The sequence below is a fragment of the Geotrypetes seraphini genome, chromosome 1 (assembly GCF_902459505.1).
Source record: "Geotrypetes seraphini chromosome 1, aGeoSer1.1, whole genome shotgun sequence".
NCBI classification, from domain to species: domain Eukaryota; kingdom Metazoa; phylum Chordata; class Amphibia; order Gymnophiona; family Dermophiidae; genus Geotrypetes; species Geotrypetes seraphini.
The window spans coordinates 435,532,385-435,544,786 of NC_047084.1; the positions used below are offsets into that span (position 1 = coordinate 435,532,385).

At 40.8% G+C, this 12,402-nt stretch overlaps 1 protein-coding gene across 1 annotated transcript in view; it reads right to left on the bottom strand.

Moving 5' to 3' along the window:
• Positions 1-636: 636 nt before the first annotated feature.
• ACER2 (alkaline ceramidase 2) overlaps positions 637-12,402 on the bottom strand; it is an 88,321-nt gene continuing 76,555 nt past the window's right edge. Inside the window, exons 5-6 of the mRNA XM_033919617.1 lie at positions 11,532-11,669; positions 637-855 (exon numbers count right to left, since the gene is read on the bottom strand). Of these exons, the coding sequence (XP_033775508.1) occupies positions 669-855; positions 11,532-11,669 (325 nt within the window). The 3' untranslated portion in view covers positions 637-668. The remainder of the gene's footprint in view (positions 856-11,531; positions 11,670-12,402) is intronic.

The window sequence follows — 12,402 nt, forward strand, 5'->3', positions numbered from 1 at the left end:
CTGAGAGAAGCAGCCAGGGTTACCAGATTAATCGCTCCACATCTGGATAGACAGGCCGAGCCAGTCCTGGTTTTACTTCCATTGACTCTAATAGCTCAGCCTGGCCTCCATGGCATGCACCCATTTGATAACCCTAACCAAGGAAGGAAGCCTCTAGCAGCAGGAAAGCACAAGAAGGCACTCATTCCTTGTTATATATTTTAAAAATGATTTTTGCTATTTGCTTCGAGGATTAAACCACTATCCTGCATCTTGAGGCTAGCCATTCTCTGCAGGCCCAAAAATTCCATGCATGGCACCCTTTGAAACGAAAACACATGTAAGCTCTCTTTGAAAAGGGAGCTGAAGACTGAGGGGGTCATCAGTCTTAATCAGAACTGCAGAGTCCAGTCATCAACTGTCCTGCAGCTGCTCCTTTGATGTATCCAAAGTTAGCCAATTAAAGTCTTTGCCAATTTCAAGTCTGCTGTCAGTACAACTCATTCAAATCTGTAATATAAATTTCTACATTAAGCCAATCCTATCCCTGAAGATCTAATGCCTGCCTTGTCGGGAGCCACTGCCTCAGACCACTAGCATCACATCACACTGTGCTTGAGTCAGCACCGCCGACACTGAATGGTAAAATAAGTCAGCATCTGAGTTGCGGCTGGGAGTGTCAAGGTGCTTCATGTAATTTTCATAGACGATTTCTTCTGTGCGCAGAGGAAGCTGACATACGGCACCCCAATGAAGGCCCACTTTTCACTTGGCCAGAACTTGATGACTGGACCTTGTTCGGGAATTTCTGAGACCGCATCAAAGTAGGCAAAACAGACACAACCCAGGTAAGAAGCGAGACAGATGAGAATGTGCCTACAGTGGGGAAAGAGGAAAACAAGGAACATTGTAAGTGATCCCATTTACTTTAGACCATGCCAGCTTCCTCCCACCACCACCACATGTCTGATCCTACGATATGGAAACAGAAATATAATGGCAGATAAAGACCAAATGGCCCATCCAGTAAATGACCTCCCTCTCTTCCCAATTCCCCAAACACCCATTGAAGTTATGGTGAGATGAATACAAGTTTCTTATTGCAGTAATAGCACTATGTTTGCAGATCCACAGAGGGCAATGCTACAAAGGAGCACCTATATAGAAAAGTAGATGCCTGCTTTCCTTTCTAGAATGCCAGCATATACAGTCAAACCTCGGTTTGCGAATAACGCGGTTTGCGAGTGTTTTGCAAGGTGAGCAAAACATTCTTGCAAATCGTGATTCGCAAACCGAGCGTTGATTCGATTTGCGAATTTCGCTACCCCTCCGCGAACTCCCCCCCCCCTGCACGAACCAGCATCCTTTACCCGTCTAAACAGAAGCCTTACCCCATCTGGCACTGGCACATGCCGGTGCCGGTGAACAAAGATCCTTCCTGTTGCCTGGGCCTTGAGCATCTGCGCATGCTGAAGGCCTTCTGGTTCTTGCTATCTCCGAGAACCTCGGAGAGAGCGATAGCCAGAAGGCCTTGAGATGCGCAGATGCTCAAGGTTCAGGCAACAGGAAGGATCTTCGTTCACCGGCATGTCTTGGGGCTGCTTGCCAGTGCCAGATAGGGTAAGGCTTCTGTTTGGGCTGGCGGGGGATGCCGGTTTGAGTAGGGGGGAGGGGAGCGATGTCAGTTCTTGTGGGGGTGGCCTCAGAGGGGGGGGGAACAAATCAAGCGAGTTTCCCTTATTTCCTATGGGGAAACTCGTTTTGATATACGAGCAATTTGGTTTATGAGCATGCTTCTGGAACAAATTATGCTCGTAAACCAAGGTTCCACTGTATATGTATTTAAGCAGAAGCATTTATGCCAGTCATGGGGCTTGTGCAAGAGCTTGTGCAAATGCTTGTGCCTAGGTTGACTAATTGACATAGAGGGGCATTTTTGATATGATGTCTAAGTCCGAGTGTGGACATTTTTGGAAGTGCATCCAAATATAAGGTAGAGAGAGAGAAAATGGACATTTTCTAAACTGCAAAACATCTTTTTTTTTCCCCCAAAAATGACCTTTCTAGATATGTTCACCTTTAGTGCGTCTTATCTTTTTTGACCATTTTCAAAAAACAAAACGTCCAAATGAAAAGCGCACAAAATGAGCCATTGGGATGTAGGAGGGGCCAGCATTTTTAGTAGATTGGCTAAACAGACATCCCAGCAGAGCAGTGGGGCAATGTAGTGAACTTCATTTAAAGAGTGCCAGGTACAACACTCACCATAACCCCCTTACAGTGTATGGTAAGCCCTCCAAAACTTACACAAAACCTACTGTACCCCATTGTATACTACCCCAACAGCTCTTATGCCTGCAGATGTCACTTATATGTCAATTCAGTAGGGTTTTGGTGGGCTCACCAGTTGTTTCAACTTAAAAAATAAGCTTTCTGAAATAAATGTTTAATTTGGGCTTTCATTGTTTTGTTATGTTTTTAAAATCTTTATTTAGTTTTCAATGCCAACAAAAAGTGCAATACAATTTACATACAAATAATAATAATCAAATAAGCACTTATAATCAATCAGTATCAATACAAAAATAAAACTCCCTCTCCCATCCAACATTTTCCATCAGGGAATAATACCAAACAAAAGATATTACCCCCCCCCCCCCCCCCGGATGTGTGGGTGCTAAAACAACAGAAAATAAAGATAAAGAACAACTATAACAAATCCACAAAAGATGTCAATGGACCCCAAACTAATTTGAATATCTTAGTATGCCCCAGCATGTCAGCATTCATTTTCTCATACTTATAACTTAAACATAAATTTGACCATCAAAAAGCAAAACTAAGGCGATACCAATTTTTCCAATTGCGAGTAATCATTTGCATGGCTGACATTTATACCTATCCAATGAGGGTTTCAGATGAAATAACATCCCACATATGACAACCTCATACGTCAATGGAATCGATGACTCCAGTATGGTATTAATCTGTCCCCATATTGACTTCCAAAAGTTGAGTATCAAAGGACAATAGAACAGCAGATGATCCAGTGTCTCTACATCAACATGCCAGCATCTATTAGATTTAGAACTATCTCATTTTTGTAAACGAACAGGGGTCCACAAACTTCTATGTAACAAAAAAAAAAAACATGTTTGTCTCATAGATGCTGACGCCGTACATCTCATCCTCCAAGTCCAAATTCGTGGCCATTGAGACGCAGAAATCTGCTGCTTTATCTCAATGCTCCAAATGTCTCTAAGACTAGTTTTTGGTTTCTTATTCATATAACCACATATTAATTTATACCACTGGGTGGCCTGATGCCCTAGGAAATCTGTCTGGAAGCATAGGACCTGCAAGCTATACTGATTTTTAAAATTTTGCCAATCAGAGAACCCGTTCTGAATGGTTTGCTTCAACTGCAACCACTTATAAATTTGAGACTTTGAAATACCAAAAGATTGTTGCAGTCGTGAAAAATCAAGCATTTTCCTATTTGATATAATATCATTCATTGTACCTATGCCTGCCTGCATCCAATGCTTCCAGGCGATCCTAAACTCGCCAATTTGAATCTTGGAGTTTAGCCATAAGGATTGACACATGGATTTCTCTACTGGAATTTCTGTTAAATTGTTAATAAATGTCAAGGTTTTCCAGGTGTCACATAAAATACTATTGTCCTTAACATAATTAGGTAACTTGATACTCAACACATGAAACAACCGAAAACTTGGCTCTTCTCTAACATGTAATTCTATTTTCCCCTTTACTCTTCCATTCTATATATAAGCTCATGTAAACCTTTTCCTTTCTCTTCTTATATTTTAAGTTCTTGTAAACCGTGTCGAGCTCCACTTCCGTGGAGAGGGTGCGGTATATAAACTTAAGATTTAGTTTAGTTTAGTTTAGTAATGGGAACATAAGTTGCCACTCTAAGAACAACCACTCAGGAAGATGTTCCATGAGCTCAGGAAGGACCCAATACATACCCTGACGCAGTATATAGGCCTGATGGTACCTATAAAAGTTTGGGAAATTTACCCCACCTGCCACAATTGGTTTTTGTAAAGATACTAAAGCAATTCTAGCAGTTTTTCCTAGCCAAATAAATTTCGTAAGAATGCTATTCAACTTCTTGTAAAAGGACCCCTGAAAATAAACTGGTAATATACCCATTTGGTAGCAAACCACAGGCAAAATCATCATCTTATCTGTTTGGACTCTCCCCCACCAAGACAGATGTAGTGGGTTCCATTGCTCACACATTTCTGAGACCTTTAGCAATAAGTATTTTTCATTTACTTTCATCGTCTCTTCCAACGTTTTTTGAATCCAAATACCTAAATATTTTATACCCTCTTCCTTCCAAAGAAAAGGGAATGAGTCAAATAATCCTTTTGGACAGTGTACATTTAGCGGAAGAACCTCCGATTTACTCCAATTTATTTTATAACCAGAAAATTTTCCAAATCGGTCAATCAAATCTAGTAAATGCGGAATGGTAGATCCAGGATTCCTCAAATGAAGCAAAATATCATCTGCATAAGCAGAGACCTTATATTCCCGACAAGCATAAGGAATACCCTTTTCTCCTCTGCCTGTTAAATAGCCAATAGCAAGGGTTCCAGAACTATGTCAAAAAGCAAAGGGGATAGTGGACACCCTTGTTTAACTCCCCTCTCCAGACGAAAACATTATTTATATATAATCTGGCAGAAGGTGAACTATATAAGGTTTGAATCATTTGTATAAATCTAGAACCAATACCAAACCAATCCATTGCTTGATACATAAAGGTCCATTCCACACGATCAAAGGCCTTCTCTGCATCCAAAGATACAGAGAAGGCTGGATCCTCCATGGCTTTTGTTAAATTTGAAATGCCAGTCAGGTGTTATTTGAAGAATGTCTTTGAGCAACGAACCCCATTTGGTGCATACCGATAATATAAGGGAGAGCCTTGGCCAAGCATAAAGCCAATAATTTAGCCAGAAGTTTTCCCATCTACATTAATCAAAGAAATGGGCCTGTAATTTGAAATTAACATGGGATCTTTATTTGGTTTTGGTAAAACTATAGTTAAAGATTCTGCCATAGTACCTGTAATGCAACCTTTAGTTAGTTGTGCCTGATACAAATTTAATAGGTGAGGTAATAGGGTAATTTGGAATGATTTATAAAACTCTACAGTAAACCCATCACCACCTGCATCAGATTCAACTCTAGGGGTCTTCAACGCTGTTTGAAGCTTTTTCAGTGATATAGGCGCCTCAAGATTTCCTTTTATATGCTCGGGAATTTTTGGTCCCTTAACTTTAAAAACTCTAAACCCTCAAGTTCTTTATTTGAATAAAGCTCAGAAGAATATAAAGCTTTATAAAAGTTCAAAAATTATTTTAAAATAGTTCCAATTTGAGAATGAGTTTCACCCTTCTCATCTGTGATAGCCACAATTTTTATTTTTATTTTTTTGCTTTGAGGTAATTAGCTAATAATCTTCCCGCTTTATTCGAGTTTCCATAATACAGAGTCTGTTGAGAAAACAAATCTTTCCTAGCCAATTGAGAGGAAATCTCATTGTATTCCTCAGGTACTTTAGTTAGATTGTGAGCCTTCGGGACAGTAAGGGATTTTCTAAGTACCTATCTTTACTTATCTTATTTTTATTGTATCCTTAATGTATATTTTCTGTAAACCGCTTCGAACCTGACAGATTAGCGGTATATAAGAAATAAAATTACATTACATTTATATTTAGCTTTTAAGAGGGCTTGTAAAGTAATTTGTTCCCATTTCAAGGCCAATTGTGACTCCAAATCTTTAATATTTTGTTCCAAATTAGAAAATTCAATTTTAAGTAGTTTCCTATTGATATGATTTGCTCTCTCATTGTAGCTTTAAAAGCATCCCACAATGTTTCTAAAGAGATTTTCCCCTGTGGCATTCAGTTGAAAGTATTCATTCATTTTTAATTGAAATTTCTCATTGTTAAGGCCAAATCCAGAATAATCCCAAAATTCTAGAATTTCTATTTACCATCAACTGAGAACCATCCAAATAAGCTAAACCAGAAAATTGTTAGACTTATCTGTGTTTAATTTAAGCCTTAAAAGGAAGGACCAATATCCAATTTTCTCCATACAGAAATTGATCTAAGAAACTCATGACAGGATACCATAACAGCAGTATACTGTACTGACCTGAAGGAGAAGGTTTTGGCCTCTGAAAGCTAATTGAAAAATGTATTAGTTCAATAAAATGGTATTTCCTCATTTAAGAACATAAGAACATAAGAAATGCCTCCGCTGGGTCAGACCTGAGGTCCATTGCGCCCAGCAGTCCGCTCACGCGGCGGCCCACCAGGTCCAGGACCTGTGCAGTAATCTTTTATCTATACCCCTCTATCCCCTTTTCCAGCAGGAAATTGTCCAATCCTTTCTTAAACCCCAGTACCGTTCGCTGCCCTATAACGTCCTCTGGAAGCGCATTCCAGGTGTCCACTACACGTTGGGTAAAGAAGAACTTCCTAGCATTCATTTTGAATCTGTCCCCTTTCAACTTTTCCGAATGCCCTCTTGTTTTTTTATTTTCTGAAAGTATGAAGAATCTGTCCCTCTCTACTCTCTCTATGCCCTTCATGATCTTGTAAGTCTCTATCATATCCCCTCTAAGTCTTCTCTTCTCCAGGGAAAAGAGACCCAGTTTCTCCAATCTCTCAGCGTATGAAAGGCTTTCCATCCCCTTAATCAGTCGTGTCGCTCTCCTCTGAACTCTCTCGAGTAACGCCATATCCTTCTTAAGGTATGGTGACCAATACTGGACGCAGTACTCAAGATGCAGACACACCATTGCACAGTAAAGCGACAGGATAACTTCTTTCGTTCTTGTTGTAATACCCTTCTTGATTATACCTAGCATTCTATTCGCTCTCTTAGCGGCTGCTGCGCACTGTGCCGTCGGCTTCATTGTCATGTCCACCATTATCCCCAAGTCCCTTTCTTGGGTACTCTCATTCAATAACATCCCTCCCATCGTATAGTTGTGCCTCGGGTTTCTGATTCCCACATGCAATACTTTACACTTCTCAACATTAGTACTCACTACAGTGTTTAAGATGCTTCCTTTTCCTAGGTTCACCCTTGCTGTGTGACTCATGGATTATTACTAAAAACAGATAGAGAGAGAGGAGGAGGAGGGTGTTAAAAAAATAATCATCTGGGTGTCAAATATACTAGGTACGCCACTGTCTGTCGCGATCTGACTCCCTCTGATGCAACTTCCTGTTTCCGCCTGGGTGGATTGCGGCAAAGGGAAAGCTTCTTGGCAGCGCTGGCAGCCTGTGAGAATGGCTGCCATGCCGGGGCCCTCTGGAAAAGATTTCAACTTTGAAAGGAGACCAGGGATGGAGAGAAAGCTTCATGGCAGCACCAGCAGCCTGTGAGAATGGCTGCTACGCTGGGGCCCTCTGGAAAAGATTTCAACTTTTAAAAGAGACCGGGAAGTTGAGGAAAAGGGAGGGAAGTGGACAGGAGGAGAAGAGATGCCTTGGCCACGGAGCCCCCTTGAGCTGTTTTAAGTTAGCCTAGGGGTGGGGTGGGGAGGGATGCGAGCAGGGGGAAACACAAGCCATTGGGGGAGGGGAAATGTTGGACTGCAAGGGGGAGGGACGAGAGATGACTCAAGGAAGAGAGAGGTGTCAGATTCCAAAGAAAGGTGATGGAAGGAGGGAGAGAGATAGAGATGCCAGACCAGGGAATGGAAGGGAAGGAAGGACAGAGATGCTAGACTGCGGGAAGGAGAAGAGAGAGAGATGCCAGAGTGCGGAAAGGAGAGGAGAGAGAGAGATGCCAGACTGCAGTAAGGAGAGGAAAGAGAGATGCCAGACTGTGGTAAGGAGAGGAAATAGAGATGCCAGACTACGGGAAGAAGAGAAGAGAGAGATACCAGACTGCGGGAAGGGTGAAAGGGATGGAGAGAAATGTTGGGCCATGGGAAGGGGGAGGGAAGGAGACAGAGAGAGATGCCAGACCATGTGAGAGGAGAGAGATCCCAGAATGAGGGAGGGAAGGAAAGATGCCAGGAATGGGGAGAAGGGGGAAGACAGAGATGCCAGACCACAGGAGAGGAAGAGAGAGGGAGGAGATTGTGCACAGGGATGGGGGGGAGGGGGGAGGGAGGAGATGGTGCACAGTGATAAGTGTGGAAGGGAAGAGAGGGAAGAAATGCTTCTTATGGATATATGGGAATAAGGGAGAAGAAAGAGGGAGGAGATGTACACAAGGATAGATGGGAACGGAAGGTAAGACATAGAAAAGCAGATAGATTTTGAGAAGAAAGCAGAAAAATGGAAGAAAGTTGAATTTTAAAAGTTAATGCCCTTTAGATTGGAATCAGCTTGGGTTCCTGCAGAAACGTATAATCTGAGCTGAATTACATGTGGCTACGTTAGCAGCGTATTGTAGAGCAAAGTGCACCCTTAGGGCTCCTTTTACAAAGCCGCGTTAACGGTTTAATGCGTGTAATAGCGTGCGCTAATTTTCCGGCTGCGCTAGTTGCTACCGCCTCCTCTTGAGCAGGCGGTAGCTTTTTGGCTAGCGTGGGGGTTAGTGCACGCTAAAAATGTGCGTGCACTAAAAACCCTAGTGCGGCTTCGTAAAAGGAGCCCTTAGAAGCTTGTGCATACAGAAAGAATCATGATTCTTTTTGGATAACCCCCTTTTTTTAAATAAGTGGAATTCTGTCCTTAATAAGTGTTCCCTTGACTTGATGCTGCTTATTATAGAGACCACTCATTCAGAGTTGACTCATTATCAAGAAAATTACCAGTAGAAGTTAGATCTTCTACAAACCAACGTGGTTCTGGAGATCTTTACTGAACGTATGTCTACTTTTCAAATAGAGATGGATAAGTTCCAATTGGAGCGTAAACAAATGAAAATTAAAAAGTTCAGATGTGATGAGAATGATTATGCCAATGGCTATGTATATAACTAGATGGATAAGAATAAGAAGTTAAAATCTGCAAAGTCATCCACATATGCCAACATGTCTACTTCCGATGAAGAGCACTCCACGGGGCAAACATCTAAGAAGGTCACTATGAAATCCACTGAGTCACAGCCAGTTAGGGGGTTCACAAATTTTCATCAATCAGCCTCCAATCAAGGAACGGGATGTCCTGTGGGAGAGCACAAGAATCCACGCTGAGTTCTGGCTTGACAGTTCCCACTGGGGTATTCAATTTATCATGAAGGACCCTTTCTTCAGTTGAAGTTTCTCTTCTTCACAAATGTCTTTCATTTGTTCCTATAGGTAAATTTTGATTAACTCAATTTTCTGATTAATTTTTTTACATTCATACGCAAATGTAAGCTGGCTTTATTTTTTGATCACAACGAAGAGACTATACCACTCATTGACTCGGATGATACACAAGGTTTGAGGAAGAGGTCTCGTTAGGTATGTGATCCACATATTCAGGTGTTTGAAAACCTGGTGCTCTCTGATGTTAAGGAATTACATCCTGTATTTACGACGTACAATTTGACTAAGGATGAGAAACAAGCTCTTTCTTCTCTATGGGTCCATTGTAATACAACCTGCAAATAAGGGCGAGGGCATCGTTATTTTGGATTCTGAGATGTATGTACAGGAAGCCAACAATTATCCGATACTACTTATTATAGAGAATTACAAGAAGATCCCACTATATATCTTCAAGATTTGATACGAGCAGTCCTTGAGGCATTAGGGAATAAAATCATTTCTGAGAGGGAATTTGAATTTCTTTTTTAATCTCATTCAAGTTTAATCTCATTCGAGTCATCTATTTTATTCCAAAAATTCACAAATCTGTGACCGACCCTCCAGGGCGCCCAATTGTGTTCGGTACTGGTTCCATTTTAGAAATATTATCTGACTTTGTGAACTTTTATCTCAAATCAGAAGTATAAAAAAGTGCATCTTACATCAAAGACACTACATCAATGATTTTTGATTCTTCAATCTTGTGGTGATATCCCTGCGGGGGTCACTGTTAGCTACCCTTGATATTTCAGCCCTTTATACAAATATTCCTCAGATTGGAGCAGTAACAGTTGTGCGCCACCATCTTTTGGCAAAAGGCATTGAAAATCGTTGGGTGGAATTTTTAACCACCCTGGCCCATATAGCATTAAGCAAAATTTACTTCAAGTTTGACAATCGTTATTTTTGTTCAGCAATGTGGTACTGCCATGGGAACAACTATGGTACTTTCAACTGAGTGCCTATATGTATCTCAGTTTGAAGATGATAATCTCTATCCATCTGATTATTTTTCAGCATATTCTTTTGTGGAAGCGCTATATTGATGATATTTTTCTGATAAGGACAGGGTCTGGTACGTCTTTTCATGCATTTATGGTATGGATTAACAGCTGCAATGAACATTTACAGTTTACCACCCATACTAATTATGTCAAAGTTCCATTTCTGGATATCAAGATTACTTTAGAAGGTTTTCATTTTTCTACTACTATTTTTCAAAAAGAAACAGATTGAAACAATCTCCGTCAGTATACCAGTTTTTACCCTCAATACTTGAGAAACAATTTATCTGTAGAAAATTCTTGCATTTGAGACGTTTATGTTCTCAAAAAGAGGAATTCATGGAGCGAGCTAAAGAGATGGACAGATTTTATGTGCGGGGCTATCCAGCTAAGATTGTTAAGCAAGCTTACAGACGTGCCCTTTACGCCCCACGGGAGGCATTATTACAATCTTCCAAGTCCACACAAAATCCAGGTTTGACTTGTGTATTATACCTCTCAAGCTTTTGCTATCAAGATTATTAAGCGATACTGGCACGTTTTGGGGGTGGATAGTGTTCTACTGCATGTAATGTCTGGCATTTTTTTTGTGTGTATATTACTACTTTTAGTTTGTGGTCCTGCATAGGGCAGGGGTAGGCAATTCCAGTCCTCAAAAGCCGGAGCCAGGTCAGGTTTTGAGGATATCCACAATAAATATGCTTGAGATAGATTTGCATCTCAAGGAGGCAGTGCATGCAAATCCATCTCATAAATATTCATTGTGGATATCTTGAAAACCTGACCTGGCTCTGGCTCTCGAGGACCGGAATTGCCTACCCCAGGCATAGGGGTTATCTGTGTTCTGCATGTGTGACCAAGGCCAGGTGTTCTGGTAGAAATGAATGTTGAGAAGCATACAGTGTAGTTTAATTTTGTGATTAACCATTATATATTGTTAATAAGATTATATTGTGTGTATATATGAAAAATGAATGGAAAAATGACATTACAATTAGTACTATTATTATGGGGGCGGGGTCTGGGGTGGAGCTTGGGCGGGATCTCGGGCAGAGCTTTTGAGCACCCCCAATCATTTTGAAAAGTTGGCTCCTATGGCAGTCTTGCTGCATCTTTGTCCCACCTGTGATGCTCAGCACCAGCAGAGACTGGAAGGCAACTGAGCTGCCGCTGCAGACAAACAGACTGTAGCGTGCTCAGAGCACAGCCTGTGAAGTTAAAACGAGGGCTACTTACCACACACAATGCAAATAGGGGAAGTTAAAGGAAGACCACATTTCACAGAAGGCTTTGTCACTGATCCAGCACAGTAAGGCCAGTGTCCACCACAGCCCAGCCAGCAGGCCCAGCTTGTAAACACGTGCATTCTCACACCTGAAAAATCACAAGAGGAATGCGATGATAGTCTCTCATGGCCTTCGTACATAGCTAACTTTTTTTTAAATTCTTTATTGATTTTTAAAATTTATAATAAGTGTAACAGCATATAACATCATTTTATACTTAAATACATCACTTAATAGCCTATCAAAATCTACTTCAGATTCCATATCCCTTCCTCCCCTATATTCAATTTGCATTCATAAGAAAACCAAAATACCCCCAACCCCCCTCCCCCCTTGGACGTGCATTTTAAGGGGAAAAAAACGGTATTCATTCATTGCAGTATTTTGTTAATGACTCCCAAATATCCTGAAATTTCTTAAAATTCCCTTGCTGCATGGAAATTACCCTTTCTATTTAAAATATGTGACATAGAGAGTTCCACCAAAAACTATAATTCAGACGATCCCAATTTTTCCAATTCCTCATAATATGCTGTATGGCAACCCCTGTCATAATGAGTAATAACTTGTTATTGTTAGACGATATTTGACAACTAACTCTCATTGATATACTAAATAACACCGTATCATACGATAATGCCACCGGATTTTCCACAAGCTATTTATTTGACCCCAAATTGATTTCCAAAAAGCAAGTATCAATAGACAATAAAATATTAAATGATCTAATGTCCCAGCTTCAAGATGATGGTGCCAGCATCTATTAGACTTAGAGCTAACTTTTTATTTTGAATTTTTTAATCTCCCATTATCCATTCTTC